We start from the raw sequence: 19,876 nt of genomic DNA on the forward strand, positions 1-19,876 counted from the left end.
TTGAGAATGGACCTAAGTAAATCTCCCAACAATGTTTTGGAAGGTGGATGAAAATAACAGTCTGCTCAAGAACACGCAGTATGAAGGGTGACACCATAACCAGAACCGAGGCTTCAAAGGCAAGTGGAGCCACTGTCCCCATTGTTTAATTTTGCATACATTTCACAAAGTTGAACAGAAAAAGAAATGACTTGAAGTTAAACTTGACTAGTGGCAGGATAATTTATTGAGCTATTCATTTCTGTCTGGCGTTCGCTGCCACGGAAGACTGGAAAGATGGGAAAGGTTATTAGGGAACACACAGGCTTCTATATTCTGGGCTCCTGTGCGTCAGGAGGCATTAACAACTTCCTTGTGTTTCTGGAGCTTCTTACTGAAGACCTCCCTCATCCTCCCAACCAAGTCTTTTATTTAAAGATAAATGGCTGCAACATTTTCAAGACCCTAAAGTAAGGAGGTCCATGCTTTGAAAGGAAAAGAAAAAGGGAATGGCAGGAACCTGAAGGCACTGGCAGGTTAGGAAGTTGTGGGTTCAAAGGCTAGGAGGCACTGCTTGCATATAACCACCCCACACTGGAGTGGCTCTGTGTGTTGCTAGAGAAGCTGGGCATTATTGAACTGCCCTCCTTTTAATGGACTTCATGTCATTCTGTGTAGCACAAGCACACATTTGAATTAACTACTGTGAAAACCTTAATATTCTTTAAAGGCAAGTTTGACATTCATAATTTTAAAGATTTGCAATACACTTGCTACTTGAAGATAATGTCCTTTATGGGAAGGGTGCTTTAAAGCTTGCAATGACCTTTTTTACTCATCATCTCCATCTCAAAAAAGTCAATGACTAGTCCAAGAAAAGCTAGCAAGGGGCAAGCTTATAACTGGACTTTAGTCCTTCTCTTTTCAAGTTCAGTGTTTTCCACATCAGCTACTTTGTCCCCAGCCTTTCAATACACAGTGTTTTAACCTTCATCTCTTTTGTGCCCCAAACAAAAAGCACTCTTGCTAATATGTACTGAGTGTAAGAGAAACCCTGTGCCCCAAACTGAATTTGTATTACAAATTTACACAATTCCAGGTGCTTTACTACACAGCAGATACTGTGTGAAACTGTGTGTGCTAGGGGCTCCAGGGGTGGTTCAGTGGTCACCCACATTTTCCCCATTCCTATGACGGCTAAGGCTGAGAAAGAAAGAAGTAACGCAAGAGAGCCCGGTGGTTCTGAAGAAGACACTCTAATGAACCAAGTGATATGAATTTATTTCCCTTAAAAATGGCTAAAGATAATTTTTAAGTTCAATATAAACAGTTTAATACATATGATTACCTCCATATATTCAGATAATACATTTTAAACCAAAAGTTTGCATAATCTAGAAGCATTCCCATTAATTTTATTTATTTATTTTTTGAGAGAAAGAGAAAAACATCGATTTGTTGTTCCAATTACTTGTGCATTCACTGGTTGATTCTTTTTCTTTTTTTTTTTTTTTTGTAATTTTTTATTTTTTTTGTTACAGATGTTTCTCTTTTTTTACCCCATTGACACCCACCTCCCCATCCCCCCCCCCATCCCCAGCTTTGTTGTCCATGTCCATTGGTCATGCATACATGCATATAAGTTCTGTGGTTTATCTCTTCCCACCCCCCACCCTCTCTTCTGAGGGATGTCAGTCTGTGCCCTACTTCCATGTTTCTAGGTCTACTGTATTCCTCAGACTGTTATGTTCATTATATTCCATATATAAGTGAGATCATGTATGTGCCCTGAGCCAGAATGACAGTACAATCAACTGAGGTACCTGGCCAGGGCTAGAAGCATTCCCCCTAAAGCCATAGATAAAAGAATATTCCCACTATCAACATTATTATTTAACACTTCTGAGAAAAGAAATACAGGTTATAAAAACTAGAAAAATGGAAGTCATTATTTGCAGTTGTATTGTTGTTGACCTAAAAAACCAACAACAGGGGAATAAAGTGAAAACTATTATAAACAATAATATAGTTATTTTAGGCACTAATATATTTTTCTTCTTTTTTTTACAGTTTGTATAAGTGTCTTGTGGAACTATACAAACTTTAAAATGTTAAAAGAAGAAAGAATAAGATAATGTAAAATGTTATTGTTTTAGGATGAAGAGCAATCAAAGAGGAAAAAATCCCTTCTGATATTAAAACCAATAATCAATCAGCAATGATTAAAGCTGTCATATTAGTAGACAAAGACATTAATGAAACAAAATAAATCTAAAGTAGACTCAAGACATACCAAGATTTAGCATGTAGATAAAAGTGGTATTTTAAATGAGAGGTAAAAAGAACAACTTAAACAAGAAACCATTTTGAGGAAAACAACATTGAAGCCTCAGCTAATACTTTACACCAAAATAAGTTCCAGATTGATAAAAAATGAAAACAAAATAAAAATAGATGAAGAAATAAAACTCAAACAATGAAGCTAGAAAAAACATGAGAAAATATGTTAACAATCTTGAAGGAAAATGATCTTCATTAAGTATGAGAAAAACCAAGAAGAAAAAAAGACTGATAAATTTGACTAAATCAATATGAAAATTTTCTACATGACAAAAACAAAATCAAGAGCCAAAAATGTAAACAGAAAAACTAGTCATACCACATGTGACCAAACAGTGAATTTCCTTAATATAAAAGTAACTCCTATAAATCAGTGACAAAAAGGTCATTAAACAAATAGTAAATATACAGATTTTCTCTGAACTTTCATTTTAATCTATGTTTGGACAACACATTTAAACTCCCTACTGAATTTCAACTAGAAGGAAAGCAAAGGAATACAAACAGAATGAGAGAAGAGACAACAACAAGGAGAGTTAAAAAAAATTCTGGATATTAATATCCAAAGTATATAAAGAATTCATATAGCTCAACACCAAACAAACAAACAATTCAATTTAAAGAATGGGCAGAGAACCTGAAGAGACCATTCTTCCAAGAAGACATACAAATGGCCAACAGATATATGAAAAGATGCTCAACTTCACTAGCAGTTAGGGAAATGCAAATCTCACTACAATGGGATACCATCTCTCACCTGTTAGAATGGCTATTATCAGCAAGGTAAGTTAACAACAAGCGTTGGAAAGGTTTTGGAGAAAAAGGAAATCTCATTCACTGCTGGTGGGAATGTAAAATGGTACAGCCACTATGGAAAACAGTATGGAGGTTCCTCAAAACCCAAGTGCCTGCAGAAGTCAAATTGTTCCAGTGAACTCTCAGAAGGATCTGGACCTGGAGGCACCAGCTTTCTCTAAAATAGCGAGGTAATGGGTGGCCCTAAAAACAGACTTGATTGAAAGTCTCTCCACAGGAAAGCTGGGCACTCTTGAGTCTCTTCATCCATCTCTCTCCAGCTCTGCAGGAGAGCAAAATCAAATAATACACCTTCACAACTTACAGAGTAAAATCTATATCTGCAATAAAAGTCAGAACATAAAAAACAATAACCTACATTGTGCGACCTGTGAGACTACCAAAAGGCTCTTTAATACTTCATGAAATTGAGTGTTTTTCACTAGTGGTACCATAGGGTTTAAACAGCATGCAGACTAACTCAATATTTCTTAGAGCAAGGGCACCTGGAACTTCAGGTTGCTAGGTGCACACCTCCTCCCTTCCACTTCAGAACAGTCTTGCTTCCTATCTGCTAGGCAACTGTCAAAATAGGCTCAGATAGCAGTGAGGGCCAGGTACAAAGCTGCCACGGGGGTGATGGCAAAGGGCTGTTGGTGAAGATGGGAGGTGGGGGATGGTGGGGATAGTGGAATTTGGTCAGCCGAGATGGCTAAGATTTACGGCAGGAATGGAGTGAGGATATCCAGTGTCTGTGAGAAGTAAAGTGCCTATGCAATGTCAGTTAAGAATGACAGCTCATTTTTATGCAAGGGGAGTTTGTAACTCAGAGGTTGCCTCTTGCCTTTGACATACCTTCTACGTCTATCTTAGGCATTTACAGTTTGTCTTTAACTTTGTACATGATTAGAAAATCCATAGTGCTCACAAGCTATATAAAAGCAAACATCTTGGTCATTATGCCGTGCGCGCGCACGTGTGTGTGTGTGTGTGTGTGTGTGTGTGTGGCCATGGAAAGCTGGAGGTAATCTAAGTGTTCATCCCTGGGGAACGGATAAGTAAATTCTGGTGGTGCATTACTGCATTGCCGTGGACTGCTATATGGCACACAGATCCACGGGTTCCATGGAGATTTCATTTAAATATTACAAACAAACAAAAAAATTTTATTTTAAATGAGGACTTTAAAGCAAGTAATTTCTAAGTTTACTTCCTTGTCTGCAATTCTATAACTCAATAATTTCAAGATGATGAAAGCAAAATAAATACTATATGTTATTCATGTTGAAAAGACTAATCACAATTTTTTTTAAATTTATTTATGGATGCGTCATCCTTAAGTACACTATTGGAAAAATACTTCTGTTTATGGGATATGTAGCTCTAAATCTATCCTCAGGTCTAATGATTTTTTCTGGGAAAGTAGAAATTATTTTTGACATTTTACATAATGATTTTCCTATCTATAAAATTGAGATAATAACAGTAGATGTCTCAGTGGTTGTTGTGAAGATGAAATGAATTAAGACAAAGGTTAGTTGTTACTGATATTGTAAAAGAGAACTCTTACCTGCCTTTACTTCACTATTTAGAACCCTAGCTGATGAGTTGGTACCATTTCCCTCAGAAAGGGTGTTAAGAAAAGAAAGAGGGCCCTGACCAGTTTGGCTCAGCGGTTAGAGCGTCGGCCTGCGGTCCGGAGAGACCCGGGTTCGGTTCCCGCTAAGGGCGCGTACTTCGGTTGCAGTTTGTCCCCGGCCCTGGTTGGTCGTGTGGGTGGCAGCCACTCGATGTGTCCCTTCACATCGATGTTTCTCTCTCTCTCTCCCTTCCTCTCTCTCCCTCCCACTCTATCTGTACAAAAAATGGAAAAATATTCTCGGGTGAGGATAAAAAAAAAAAGAAAAGAAAGAGGAATGGGGGCCTTTCTATGGGAGGTATTTGATGAGGTTATACCTGGAGGTAGGGAGGACATTTAATAAACCATCGATGGGTCCAGTTAGTTATAATTATGTTATTGTTAAAGAGGAAGATCCAGGTCCCCAATTTATTTTTTAATTGGTAACATGGAAAATTTGCTGATCGACTGATTGTGAGGAGTAATAGAGAAGGAAAGGTTGAAAATGACATTTGGTTTAGTTTTATAGATGTGCCACCATTAGACTAAACAGAATGTACTGAGACAGGAGGAGTAAATGAAGGTATTATCTAGGAAGCATTTAAAAATTGGGTTGTGGTTTCAGCAACTACTAGAATTAATGACAAAATCTCTTTGTGCTAAAAGTCATAATCTTTTAAAGAATGGAATATAGCCCTGGCCGGTTTGGCTCAGTGGTTGGAGCATTGGCCCGTGAACCAAAGAGTCTCGGGTTTGATTCTGGTCAAGGGTATGTACCTCTGTTGCGGTTAGGTGCCCGGCCATAGGAGAGGCAACCAATCGATATGTCTCTTTCACATCAATGTGTCTCTCTCTCTCTCTCTCTCTCTCTCTCTCTCTCTTCCTCCCTCCCTCCCCCTCTATCAGAAAATCAATGGAAAAATATCCTCTGGTGAGGATTACAAAAAAAAGAGAATGGAATGTAGAATTTTATACTGTTAAATTAATATGATTATCCATTTAAACCTGGCCAGTGAGAAAGATTTCTTACTAAAAAATTGATGATGCTAAAAGAGAATTAAATCCTCCTGAAAAAAAGGAAAGTGAATCATTCCTATTATGAGACATTTATAGAAAAAGCAAAGCACATACTCGACTGTTTACATGGAATTATGTCTGAATAGAGATCAGAAATTGATATGAAATGACAATAATTTATAGTCATTCAGTTCCTTTGGAAACTCTTTTAATTTAATCTGATTCTCTTCACGAAAGCTCCAGCTGAACAAGGCAGGTGTGTTCATATTAGCAAGGCACCTTGTTTTCATTCACCACCATGGAGTATGATGTGGGAACTCTTTGACTTGTGCAACACAACATTTCGAACAGAGCTGTGCCCTACTGCAAACTATGGGACAAAGAGCACAGTTCTAGAGAGAGGTAGCTCTGCCACCTACTAGATGTGTGAAGTCTCTAAACCTCATTTTCTCAGTAGCTAAAGAGAGACAGTAAGACTTACGTCACAGGAATGTTAAGAGGATTAATAATTAATTTATGACTAAAAAGAGATATTGATAATAAATTTCGTAAGGTAGGGGTTAGGAGCACTGTCATTAAAGTCAGACTGCCTAGGTACAAAACCCATCTTAGCCTCTTATTAGCTATGTTTAGTCGGGCAAGTAACAACCTTTCTTTGCCTTAGTTTCCCCATCTGCAAAAAGAATGATTATGGATTCTAACTCATAGAGTTTTGAAGATAAAATGAGTTAACATATATAAAGTGCTTTTAACAGCAACTGTACACACAAAGCATTAAATGAGTGTTATTAATTTTCATTATTATTAGGAAAGACTCTTAATTAGTGCCATCCCCAAAGTAAGTGCTTAGGAAGTGCTAGGCATCTTATTGTGCTACTACTAATAATTGTAGCTTCATTATTGAGGATATCAATAATAAATGTCAAGAACAAATGCAGGGATCACTAGATTCTAGAGGTTGTTGGCAATTGGAAATACATATTAGGTGCAGAAAGTGCCCCTATTCTGCTTCAGTTCACCTCAGTAGAATAGCTGATGAGAGTTCTAAGGAGCCTTTGAATAGGCAGGAAAAATGTTTATGAGTAGTAAACAACATCAAGCATCTCATTTTATCCACATCAGCAACCAGGGTGGTCTGTAATATGGAAATCACATTGGGAAATAAATGTTTAATGATGGTTGAATCTTTTTACTAAGTGTGTGTTTTAAATACATCAGCACCTTAATATAATTTAGAACCAAATTTGAAGTTGTCATGACAGATGCTCACATAAATTTTCTTGGAAATGACATTTGTGCAATAATCTATAATGACCACAAGACATCCGAACTTTTTTCAGTAAGTGATGATCATGTATTTAGTTCATTGTGGGGCCAATAGCAGCATCTATAGGATAGCTTGCATAGTCATAGTAAGGATACTTTGATTTTTATATAACAATAGTATCTTTTTGAACTTTGGTTAGGAAAAAATGTATATATCATACAGAATAAGAAAAAGTGATCCATCTAGTACAGTATTCTCATACAAAAGCATGGGTTAAGTTGTTCTACTTGAGTTTAAGCTCAATTATCATACTTGCTGTCTTCATCTCTTCATCTCCATTCCTCCCTCAATCTTCCCAATATTTTTCTACTTTATCCTCATCTCTTCCATGTGGCAACTCTTATCTATGACACCAATGACCTCTATTTTGCCAAATATGTAATTTCTTAGTACTCATGTCACTTGACTTCTTTATAGCCTTTAACAAAATTAATCACTCCTTCATTGGAAAAACCCAACTATCTTCTCTGGGCTTCTGTGACAACACCATGTATATTGTTTTTTATCTAACTACTATTTCTCAATATAATTTACTAGATTCTTCTCTTTGCCCAAATTCTAACTGTTGGAGTATGTCCCAGAGTTTGGTCTGGGCTTCCTTATCAATTTGCATTCTCTGTCTAGATGAGTTAATCCAGGTTTGCGGCTCCAAATGTCATCTATATCTTGATAACTCCTAAAATCATAAACAGGCCCTGGCTGCTCTCCAGATTTTGAGACTTATATAAAATTCCACATGTATTCTTAAATGTCTAATTGGTATCTCAAACTTAGTACATTCCTCTTCTACCTACCATCTGCTTGCCTTGTCAAACCTGTTTTGATTGTCCCCATTCCAGTTAATGGCTACATTCTCTACCCATTTATTCAAGCCCAGGTTGAAAAAAACCTATTTGTAGAATCCTCCCTTTTCTTCACACCACACATCCAGTCCATCATTAAGTCTCGTCACCTCATTCTGACATAATCTTCTCTTTCCTAGATTATCAACACAACTCCCTAACTGGTCTCTTTGCTTCAACTCTTTGCCAGTCTTTCCCCCTAGTCCAATATGATCATTTTGAAACTGTAGATCAGATCCCCACACACACACACCCTGAGCTTCCCATTGTAACTATAATTAATAAATAATGCATTACTTAATATACACAATATATAATAAATTACAGTAAAACACAGACTTCTTTTTTTTTTTTATCCTCACCCAAGGACATTTTTCGTTCAGATAGAGTGGGAGGGAGAGAGAGGAAGAAAGAGAGAGAGAGAGAGAGAGAGAGAGAGAGAGAGGGAAACATCTATGTGAAAGGGACACATTGAGTGGCCGCCACCCGCATGACCCAACCAGGGCAGGGCCCGGGACAAACTGCAACCAAGGTACATGCCCTTAGCAGGAACCAAACCCGGGTCTCTCTGGACCGCAGGCCAATGCTCTAACGGCTGAGCCAAACCGGCCAGGGCTAAAGCACAGACTTCTTGATTGGCCTCTAGGTACCTTTCTGAATTCAGTTTCTATCATTCTTGCCCATGTTTCCTCACACACAAGCATAATAGTTTTCTTTCTGTTTCTTGAGTACCCATTCCAGGGCCTTCAGATTTTTCTTTTGTATTTCCTTAGATTTTTGAATGACTGGCTTATTGTTATAGACTGAATATTTCTGTCCCCCCAAAATTGATATGTTGAAATTTAATCCCCAATGTAACGGTCTTTGGAGGTGGGGACTTTGGGAGGTTCAGATCATAAGGGCAGAGCTCTCATGAATGGGATTAGTGCCCTTATAAAAGAGACCCCAGAGAGCTCCTTTGTTCCTTCCTTCTTGTAAGGTCACAGCAAGAAGTCAGCCTTTTATGAGCCAAGAAGCAGGCTCTCCCCAGATACAAAGCCCCTTAATCTGGGACTTCCCAACTTCCAGAACTGTGAGAAATAAAGTTGTTGTGTATAAGTCACTTGATCTATTGTACTGTGTTCAAGCATGCCAAATGGCCTAAGCTGCCCTATCTCATCACTGACCTTTGCAAAGCACCTTCCCCAGACACTCTCCTTCTGCTCTCCATTTTGCAGCCATTCTCTTTCCTATTGTTTAATTTAACAGCAGAAATCACCATATTTTTAGATTTTATTTGTTTACATCTCCACTATCTGTTCTACACTCCCACAGCATAGCGATTTTCAACCTGAGTGCCACAAGAATTTTAAAAATGCAATACCCGACTATTTAGGGGCGCTGACCTCTTTTCCGTTAGATTGTCAAATTAAAAAATGACAACAGCCATCCATTGTGAATGAATCTAAATTATACCTATTTTTTGTTAGATCAGCAAAAAATATATTTTTTTGGTATACCGCATAATTTTAGTAATTATTTTATGTGTGCCATGAGATGAAAACTGTTGAAAATCACTGCCATAGAGTGTAAGCTCTAACGGGGCTTAATCTATCTTATTTATATCTCCTTTCTCTAAAATATGTGACCTTTCAAATGCTCAAAATATTTATTGAATGAAATGGTTAAATAAATGAATGAATGTTAGGAGGTTGGACTGATAGCCCATTACAATCTGCTTTTACTTTTAGGTAGGGATTAAATAGAGCACATTTTTTACATAAATCAAATTTTTGAGGTTTGAAAGTATATTTATTTCTTCTGATATGAAGTACTTCATTTATAACTCAGGTTTTTTTAAATTTTTTTAGCTTTCTATAGCTATTTAGTTTTGTTACTGCAAAATCCCTGATGTGTTGTGGTCTGAGAACAAGTTGTTATCAGGGATTACAGTAATTCAAGTATGAATCCCTGCTTTAGATAAAGAAGAAACTAGACCCATTTAAGATAATATAACTTATCCAAAGATAGAAGGCTTTAAGGACTCAGTTCTAATCTACTCATTCAGTCTCACTAAAAAGGAAGTGATTTTTTGGGAACCATTCTTTGTCATTAATTTATTCATTTTAAACATTATTTAATAGACACCTAAGTGTCTATATCAGGTGTCTAAGGATACAAACATGATACAATACCCCACTCTTGAGAGATGTTTGCATCATATTCATATCTTCTATGTGAGGGAAATACATGCAAACACCAAAAGTGCAATGTAGTATTTCAGTTAATGTAAATGTTCCAGGAAACAAATATTCAGTACATTTCAGAGTTTTCTGGAGTTCTGTCACATTTGTAAGTGATCGTTATACATGACAAAATTTTTTCAAACCAGAGAGGATTCTTAAATATATTTAGTGTTTCATCATTTCAGAGAGAAGCTAGAGATTATAAATGGTAGATCCCAAGGCCAACCTAAAAAAACATTGCATTTGTACTGGTTAGATAAGAAATCATGGGTGAGGGAATGGTAAATGAACACTGGATTGAGAATTAGGAAATGTGGACACTAATCTCAGCTTTGTTACTAAGTAGCTGTGCTATTTTAAGAAAATTATTTAAACTGAGGCTTCAGTTTAGAATAAACTCTTCAAAAATTGTCTAGAATAAAGTCTAGATATTCTTTAAGGTCCATTCTAGCTGCAGAATATGAGACTATTAAACTTCCCTTCATGGATAGCATTTCAGGACAATATTGAGGCTCATCTCTATTATTCATGAAAGATCAGCCATGGAAATTGGAAGTTATTTCTGGTCTATTAAAAATGACTCAGCAGCGGATTTCTTCTCAACGCAAAGGGTTAAACATATTTTGGTTATAGAATTACGAGTATGTATATGTGGAAGAAAGGGGAGCAGAATTTAGATAAGCCCATACTTGTTAAAAATGAAAAAAAAGAATGAATGCACACATGCAACAATCATTAATTCATAGTGGCAAGTGTTAGAGATAAACAAAAGTGCTTTATGATTGCCAGGAAACAGCTAGAGATGCTTAAAGCACCTTGTTTTGTTGGGAGGATGTGCAATGAAATATAACAGACTGCAAAGAACCAGGTAACTATCATTTTACCCATGCCTTTACTTGGAAAAATAAAAAAATAGACTGCAAGTTACACAGATTCCACTCTTGCTGACGTTCCTATGACTACTCACCCAAGGTAATCAGTTTCAGAGAAGGGCTCCTATACATACCTTTTGCATGCTAAATATCTGATTAGCTTCTGGGCTATCTAACTATTGATTTAAGACTAGAAATGCATTTCATTGTCTCTGTGGGTATGTGACTGAATTAATAAAGTATAGGTTATTTCAATGTTATTTAACAACATGTACTGTAGTAAACTATTAAAGAGCAGTTCTCACAGTTCCTGGCCCCAAATCTGTCTTGATTTTACTTTGTTGTAATTTTTTTAAAATTTAACTATCAATAAGATAAATGCTTAGATCTGTCAATTAACAGAGTTTTTTAGCTGTTCCTGAATTTGAGGTCCTAATCTTTCAGAAAAAGAAGAGTTGTCTGCTTGTCAAGAGTTGTCATGGAACATATGTCTCTGTGTTTTCTGTTAACACTGTCCACATTTTTAGGACCTCTTCTACTGTTTTCCATGAGACTATTCTCATTTTTGCATTTATTGTATTTTTTAAAAGGTAACTGCATAATTGTGTCAGCATTAGTGAAACTAGGTTCTCGAAAGCCCATTTGGTGTGGCTCAGTGGTTGAGCATCAACCCATGCACCAAGAGGTCGCTGGTTCGATTCTCGGCATATACCCAGGCTGTGGACCTGATCCCCAGTGGGGGTCACTGCAGGAGGCAGCCAATCAATGTTCTCTCTCATCAATGTTTCTATCTCTCTCTCCCTCTCCCTTCCTCTCTCTTTAAAGAATAAATCAATAAAGAAAAAATACTTTTTTAAAAGAAATAATTTTATAAAAATTACTCAGTATACTTACATCAACGATCAAGAAATCTAGCCAGCACCAGGCATTAGTGAAATATGTTTGAAATCCATAAGCTACCCATTTCAGAAGCATTTCCAAAATGAATATATAAGTGAAGACCTTGTCAGCATATTCTAGCATGGTTTTGATAGTCTTTCGCTGTTCAATGTATATGTCTTCAAAAGCCTGTGAATGAAGAATGCTTTTATTTTATTTGAAAGGCTTGCCTTCCCCACATACCTCATAAAATTGTTTAGTGTAACACTGGTCACACAGCAATAATTTGATAACTATTAGCTAATATCAGACAAATATCAAACACCAGGCAAAATTTAAAGACTAAAACCAATGGAAAATGTTTGCAAGTAAATGTCAATATCTTTACTGATTTGGTATGTGCTTTCTTCCTGCCTCTCAAGCTAAATCTCTATTCCAATTACTACTACAAAGACATGCTTTTAAAGAAGTAATATAAACTCAGAAAAATTAGAAGTTTTGTTAATAGGAGAGAGACTTGGTCTATTCCAACATTACCTTGAATGTTTTCCTGAAGGATTTGGTTTATTTTGATTAGACATAAAGAAAACAAGATACATTTTTAGTCCATAAATGTTAATATGGTTATTAGGGACAAGTGAATATTGAAGGTAACGTAGTTACAGAAAGACTCTGTAAATGGTTATCTCAGTGAGGAGAACATCTGGTAGATAAACACCAGATGAGAAATTCCATCTGGCTCTTCATGGTCCTGATTTATTCTGTACTGAATTTTGCGTAGTTAAACCCTGGGGGCCAAGCTCTGCAAGGCACAGATACACCTCCTCTTTTGCTTCTTAAACTCATTGTCTGCTTTTGGTATTTTCAGAGAATAAGCTCTTTTACTAGAACCTGATTCTTGCCAATATGCATTTCACTTACCAAAGCACCGCTACTAAGAAGGATCATGAAGACAATAAAAGTCTCAAACCAGTTGTGTTCAACAATGCTGTAGCAGGTTTTCCGAAGATTCCACCAGATCTTTCCTTTGCCGTCTTCTATACTTACTTGACAGAATGGGAACTTTTTAATACATCCTAAAACATAAGAGTAAGTGTAATAAATTAGAAAAATATATTTTTCTCTTAATTAGGAAAAAATAAACTTTGCTGCTTCTTCTCAGTCCCAGTCTCAGATCATCTTTTTGTAGGGTAACTGGTTACTTCATTCCTTAGTTATCTTCAGCATAATGAATGATCAATCATTGTATAATGAATCATTTCCAGATTTAGATATTCAAACAACTACCGAGAATGCAAGGAATAACTTTACTTCAAGTTGCTGAAGTATCAATCGTTTCATTCTTTCTCACTAGTTAGGATCTCTCTTTGCCTCAAGACCAATGATGAAAACAGCATCCAAGAACACTTTTTAGTGTTAGGGAAAAACTATATGTTCAAACTATTTATTCAGTTTTGGATGTTTTCCTGGATTTTTACTTGCTTCTTTTCATGCACAGAAAATCTCCGTCTCTCCCAGTGTCAGCCTCTGTCAATTTTCCCAAGCTAATTCATTTTCAGCCTCCCTGCTTTTCTTAGTCACACTATGACTCACCTTATCAGTCACTATCTCTGTTCTGTTGTCTTCCCCCTCTTTGCTTTCAGTTACTATATTTCTAACTACCATCTACTCTTCGGTTCTAACTCTCTGAGCTCTACTCATCAGATTTAATTCAATCACAGCAAATCTGCAGATCTTTATTGACTTATTGATGTGGTGGTTGCTGTGAGAACAACTACTGCTCTGCCTGCCAAAGCTCTACAACACAGCTATAGCCCCAAACAGCTCTGGTCACAGCATAAATTAACCCCATTTGAAAGGATGGGGTATAATAATTGCAGCATCTATAAATCAAATCACCACATGGACGATGAAATCTGAGGGCATTGCTGCATCAATGAGATGACATTCCAGAATGCCATTTATCTTATGGGGTTAACTTCTCCACATTCTGGAGGATAATCACAATGTTCTTTGAAATATTTTTTTCAAATGAGGCATATGCAGCCTCTGTAAAGAAAGAAGGGAGATTACATTCAATCAGTTAGAGTTTGTTTACCTTCAGTAAAACAAGCTTCTGGTTTAAGGTCTTCCTCTGGTTCAATTTCAGCTTGTTCGCCTTCTCGGGGCGGAGCAACATCAACCGTGCTTCCTTCAGATGAGCTGGTTGCATTTAATTTCTGGAAACAAAACCCCATTGCAAAGATGTAATTTCTCCCCCCTTTTATTCAGTTAATATGGAAATGCTCTGTCATAGTGTGAAAAATGGCAGTGATAGTATTTGACTGTATTAATATTACTGAAAATTAGGTACTAATAATTTAGCATAATTAAAGTTCTACTATTCAAAACAATTGAGTAACTACTGACCTGGTTCAGACAAAAAAAAAAGTTTAGACAGATTCAATGGGGATGCTTGGGAAAGGATCGATTAAAGTGATTAACTTTGTTCTATGATCTCCATTTATATAGAATGCCATATGAAGATCATTTAATGCATTAATACTCAGGCCAACTCAAGAATAGTTTGATAAAAGTTCGGTATGCTGGCATATACTACTGATTATATTAATTAAAATGCATCAAATCAAATTGTAATTTTCACCTCTTCCAATGGAAATTTTCAGAGGGCAATGAACATTACCAGTTGTCTGTAACTACTGTCCATGTTTCTGTAATTTTAGAAAGGAAGAATGGCTCATTAACATTAGTCACAGTCATTATATTTCAATTTTGAGCTATATTTTTCTCTGGCTTATATAATTTTCTTCTTGCTTGACTAGCAGAAAAATGATGGATCTCTCTTTCTCTGTGTTTCTCTCTCAGCTATTTAAATGAATTCAATACTTGCCAAATATTTCTAAATGAAAATTTTTTCATAAATGGCATTGTCCAGAATCTGTGTAGACTTATTAGAAGCATATTCTTAATTCAACATGTGATCAGGCTGTGGATCTTTCCACTAAATAAATCATTGTGACATGCTACATGGCTAGGAAGAAACACTTAATGTTAAGGGAAGAAATATCTAATAAGTACTCTGAGATCACTTGGGAAGACATTATGGATGTGCAATGCTTTATGAAAACAGATGCAAAGACATGACATACAGCACAACCTAGGCAATGTAAAGCTTTGAGAATGAAAGAACGGTGCGTGGGCATATTAATAGTTTTAAAGCCTCCATTAACTTCAGTAGGTAAGTCGCAGGGTCACTGTGCTCTAGCCTTCTTAAAGACTTAATGTGTTATTTTAAAAATACCTAAATGATTCGCTAAACATAAGTCATATTGGAGGAAATTTGGCTCAAAATTCTTGATTTATTGAAATCGTAATGCAAATGTAGTTTAATATTTTATAATGTGAACTAATTGAAGAGTAGTATCCACATGATACTTTCAGTGATGTTACTTTGAGGGTGAGGTTGACCAGGTGCAACTAAATAGATTATGGAAATTACTTTTAATCAAAATATAATTCTATAATAAAATACGTCCTAGCCTAGAGTATGCTAGAGAGAAGGTAGGCCATCATTTGGGGCTGGCGGTCCATAGGACCATTATAGTACAATAATTTTACCATTAAATTTCTCTACTTTTTTGGAGAGGTGGAAGGCCAAGCCATATTTTCTTCTACCAGGACTGACATTTATTTATTTATTTATTTATTTATTTATTTATTTATTTATTTATTTATTTATTTGCTTTTAATAGCCAAAATATTCTTTTAAGAAAATCTCAGGAAAGCTATTGCTGGATAGAATTGTAGCAGTTTCTGGTATTACAAAGAAAATACTGCAGTTATGTAGACTCAGAAGCAAATCTTCCAATTTCACTTGTTTTATGGGTTTAACACTATGATGTTTAATGAGTGGTAGCAATAATATCATAATTGATATGATAACATCATAACTGCATACATAAAACCAGTAAGAAAACAAAATTTTTTGAGATTACTTATAAAATGTTTCACATTTCTTCTTCCTCTTGGACAATCTAAGCTCAATTATTTCTTTTGAGCCTAGTCATAGTTCACCTCCCAAGAAACCTTTATTTCTTGCATGATTTCTCCATACTACATTTTATAGACTGGTTAATCTATTTTACTTGTTTGTTTTCACAAATATTTGCTTAAATATATATAATCATACATAAAACTATAATTTATGTACATATGCATAAACATATATACCAAAAATATATACATGCACACACACATAAAATCACCAAACAGTCCAAGCACAGAATAAATAATAGTTTCGTTGAGTTTATGAAGACTGAATAAATGAATAATTGCATTTTTGTGTTACTATTTTAGAGAGAATTACAGTATTTAGATAATTTTCTCTCTCAATTTTGATATATAACTTAATTATGGTCTTAAATGTTTATTTAATTGTATTAGGAAATGTATTTTCTTCATAAATAGGAATTATTTAATTAATGTTTTTAGTAATAAAAAAACATGACATTTCCAAAATGTTTCTCTAAAATACTGACAAATATTCAATAAAGAAATCTGAGGGAAGAAATTAATAAGTATAAATATATGTACACACATAAATACACATACACTTTTCCATTTGAAAACTTTAGAAAATATACTCACCCTTCACTTCTCATTTTACCACTGTTAATATAATTGTAAGATGTTTATTGTTTTGCATTATAATTGTCTGCCATATATTATGTCTTATATTTGAATACAATACTTATTTAAAACAAACTTTTCACAGCACAAGTAATAGTAACTGCTAATCTGAACGACAACTGAATCTACTGTTTACTAAGTATTGACTTCTGTATATATTTTTTGATATTGGTACTGTCTCTAGATTATAAACATTGGGGAATGTTGTTAACATGTTTGGATATAAATATTTTTAATTTTCTAAATGGTGATGGAGACAATGCATTAAAAAATTGTAAAGTACAGAGGGTCAGCAGAGAGTTCACCTCTGTCTGCCTGGCATTATGAGGCACAACATGTTTTGTGAAAATAGACAAGGAAAACACTCTGCATGTCTTCTCTTCTTAAACAATCAGCACCTTTTTTACATGGAGAATTGCTTCACTGTTCTCCAGGAGTTTTCTGATTATAAGGATAAGTTCTTTACATTACAGTCTGTAAAGCTCTTTTAGGAATGTTCAGACAGAGGCTTGTAGACCCTCAAGCACCAGAGCTTGAAAGATAGTTGGTAGGCTAGTGTTCATTCCACTAAAAAGTGTTTTGTGGGAAGTTCTTTTCCCTATCTTGACATAAAGTTAATTCTTCTTAAATTGAAGAATCAAGCTTATTCACATTATAATCTTCATAGGCCACAATGTTGTCATAGGAAAGTTATAAAAATATGGTACCAACTATATAAAATTATAAAAGTGGTGAATTTACCTGCATTTATAAATTAAAGCTAAGACTGACATTAAAGTATAACTTACTGATTATGATATGTTTCCTTATATGCTCTAAGCACTGATCTATAAAGAATTTACTGCTGCATTTTTAAATCATTAATTTGTACCCTAGAAAACTACTGAAGCATTTAAAATTATATACATTAATAAAATACTATCTACATAATCTAAACATTTTCTAAGTTCAACACGTTGTCATTCATACTCTGAATGAGGCTTGTGATATATTTTGTCAAAGCCATATCAAAATGACTTCCCAGACGACTTATTTAAAAGCATATAACTGATTTAAAAGCAAGTGAATGATGATAAATACAAAGAATAACTTACTTTCTTTATATTGCCATAGCTGTGATACTACAATGATGTAAAAAAAAGGCAAAGAAAACCTGAAATAAATTTTTTCATATTAAGGAACTTGACTATACTAAATAACTAAAATTAATCCTTGTTCTGAAGTAGTCAGAAAAATATAATTAGCTATATAAGCATAACAATACAGTGCTTTCCTATAAAACCCCATAGTACAAGCTCAGACTTGTTTTCTTGTACTATTTTCTTCCTACCCCTCCAATATTATGGCACTTAAGGTTGGACTCTTCCATCCCTTGTAGAAACTGCTGTCTACAGAGGGATGATGGCTTATGCTGTACAAATGCACACTGGAAAGCAGGTTTTAAGATGCAACATTCTCCAGGCCCAATTCAGCCGCAGAAAACATGCCTGGCTGTAGCAGAAGCCCGGCGCAATGCCGTGGAAGCTGCAGGCTGACCCAAGAACCATGCTCTCAAAGACATGGCACCTGAATATGAAGTTTCCAAGAAGGTTAACTGCAAACACCACTCATAAGAAATGACAGAATCAGCACCCAAGAAAGCCATGAGCCTGTTTACCCCCTAATAGCATGAACTTATAAAGAAATTCCCCCTTGTGATGAATAGTCCTCTTGATTTTTTCCCCCAATTAAATAATGAAATTTAATTTTCAGAGATAGAAGAGAATGTTGGCAACTGGCCCACTTTCACTGAAATGCGCTCACATTTCATGTGTTTTCAATCAGCTATCAAATGTTTGACTCTCACAAACTGCTGTATGATTGAAGAGGCAAAAATAAAAGATTCAGCCATTACAGATTGCCTTTAAAATCTAGCCATTGATCTCCAAACTTCTGGGTTTTGTCTTGCAAGTAGAAGAGGCAAATCTTTTGGTCATACATACTATCAGGGCCTTAGTCTGATCTTTTGGATATGCATGTCCACATCTTGACTTAGGACATTTCGCTTGAAGAACAGGTAGCCACACAGGAAGAGCACTGAGTTGCTTGTCCAAGGCAAGAAGTACATGACGAAAACCAACAGTTCTCTTTTCTGGACCACTTATTGAATGGTTAAAAATATAAACCACCTCTGTTTGGGTTGGCCTCTACATATTTTAAATATGCAATATCCCTGGTACTTTTTTTTATTTTAAAGTAGCCTTAATAAGGATATAATATTTGAAACTGAAAATAATTATGTGGTAGTTGAAGAGTAATACAAAGAAGACTCAATAAGGTGGAAGAAAAGGCTGGTTTATCTTGAGAAAATATATAAAAATTGCCATCTAGTCCAGCTGGTGTGGCTCAGTGGTTGAGTGTTGACCCATGTACCAAGAGGTCGTTGGCTTGATTCCTAGTCAGGGCACATGCCCAAGTGGTGGGCCTGATCCCCAGTAGGGGGCATGCAGGAGGCGGGTAATCAATATTCTCTCTCACCAATGTATCTCTCTCTCTCTCCCTCTCCCTTCCTCGCTCTCTAGAATCAATAAAGAAAAAAAAAATTTAATTGCCATCTAAACCAGCTTTCTTTGAGTTTTATTTCAGAAGTACACTAAAACACATTTGAGTTCTCTAAGGTCGAGGTGGGTTTTAAATGGCTCTTCACACAACTGTCTGTGTCTCTGTAAGAGACACCTCACATTCAGATTCACAAAAAGCATGACTAAAAAGTCACTTTTAAAGAAAAATTACAGAAATCACCAGGGACTATATTTTTTCATTAATAATAATCTTATTTCTGAATTTGTTGCTTTCTACAGCTAGTTCTTGGTTATCCTTAAAGAATAAGAGAGTATGTATAATTTAAACCTAGAGACAACCCTAAACTTTACTTAGATATTTTTTTCACCAAAAGCTTTGAAAATTGCCAATATTAATGAACTCTTTACATTTGCTTTATAATTTCCCTCACATAACCCTCACTCAGGCTTAGATTCCAGTAAGTAATGATATCAACAGAAGAAAGTTGAATTAAGAGAATAAGCCAGAGATTTAGTTAATCCACAAACCTACAGTAATTTTGGGACATGTCCTTTAGTCCTCATAAAACTATAATTAATGATCAAAAGTAGGAAATTTTCCAAGTCTCTTTTTTGCTCGCTCAGCTTTGGGTAGAACATTTTAGGGAGAAATTAATGTAGATCAGGAAAATTTTTTTAAATGGGTACACTAGACCACTTACTTAATGATCAAGACACAAGGAACTTTTTCTA

The 19,876-nt window shown here is 35.5% G+C and overlaps 1 protein-coding gene across 5 annotated transcripts in view; it reads right to left on the minus strand.

The window, feature by feature from the left end:
- SCN3A (sodium voltage-gated channel alpha subunit 3) overlaps window positions 1–19,876 on the minus strand; it is an 84,868-nt gene that overhangs the window by 11,961 nt on the left and 53,031 nt on the right. For all 5 annotated transcript variants that reach the window (XM_036253570.1, XM_036253569.1, XM_036253568.1 and 2 more), the window contains exons 17-19: window positions 13,993–14,113; window positions 12,816–12,970; window positions 11,910–12,083 (exon numbers count right to left, since the gene is read on the minus strand). In XM_036253570.1, coding sequence (XP_036109463.1) covers window positions 11,910–12,083; window positions 12,816–12,970; window positions 13,993–14,113 — 450 coding nt within the window. The remainder of the gene's footprint in view (window positions 1–11,909; window positions 12,084–12,815; window positions 12,971–13,992; window positions 14,114–19,876) is intronic.

Source organism: Molossus molossus, unplaced genomic scaffold (genome assembly GCF_014108415.1).
Source record: "Molossus molossus isolate mMolMol1 unplaced genomic scaffold, mMolMol1.p scaffold_m16_p_11, whole genome shotgun sequence".
NCBI lineage: Eukaryota > Metazoa > Chordata > Mammalia > Chiroptera > Molossidae > Molossus > Molossus molossus.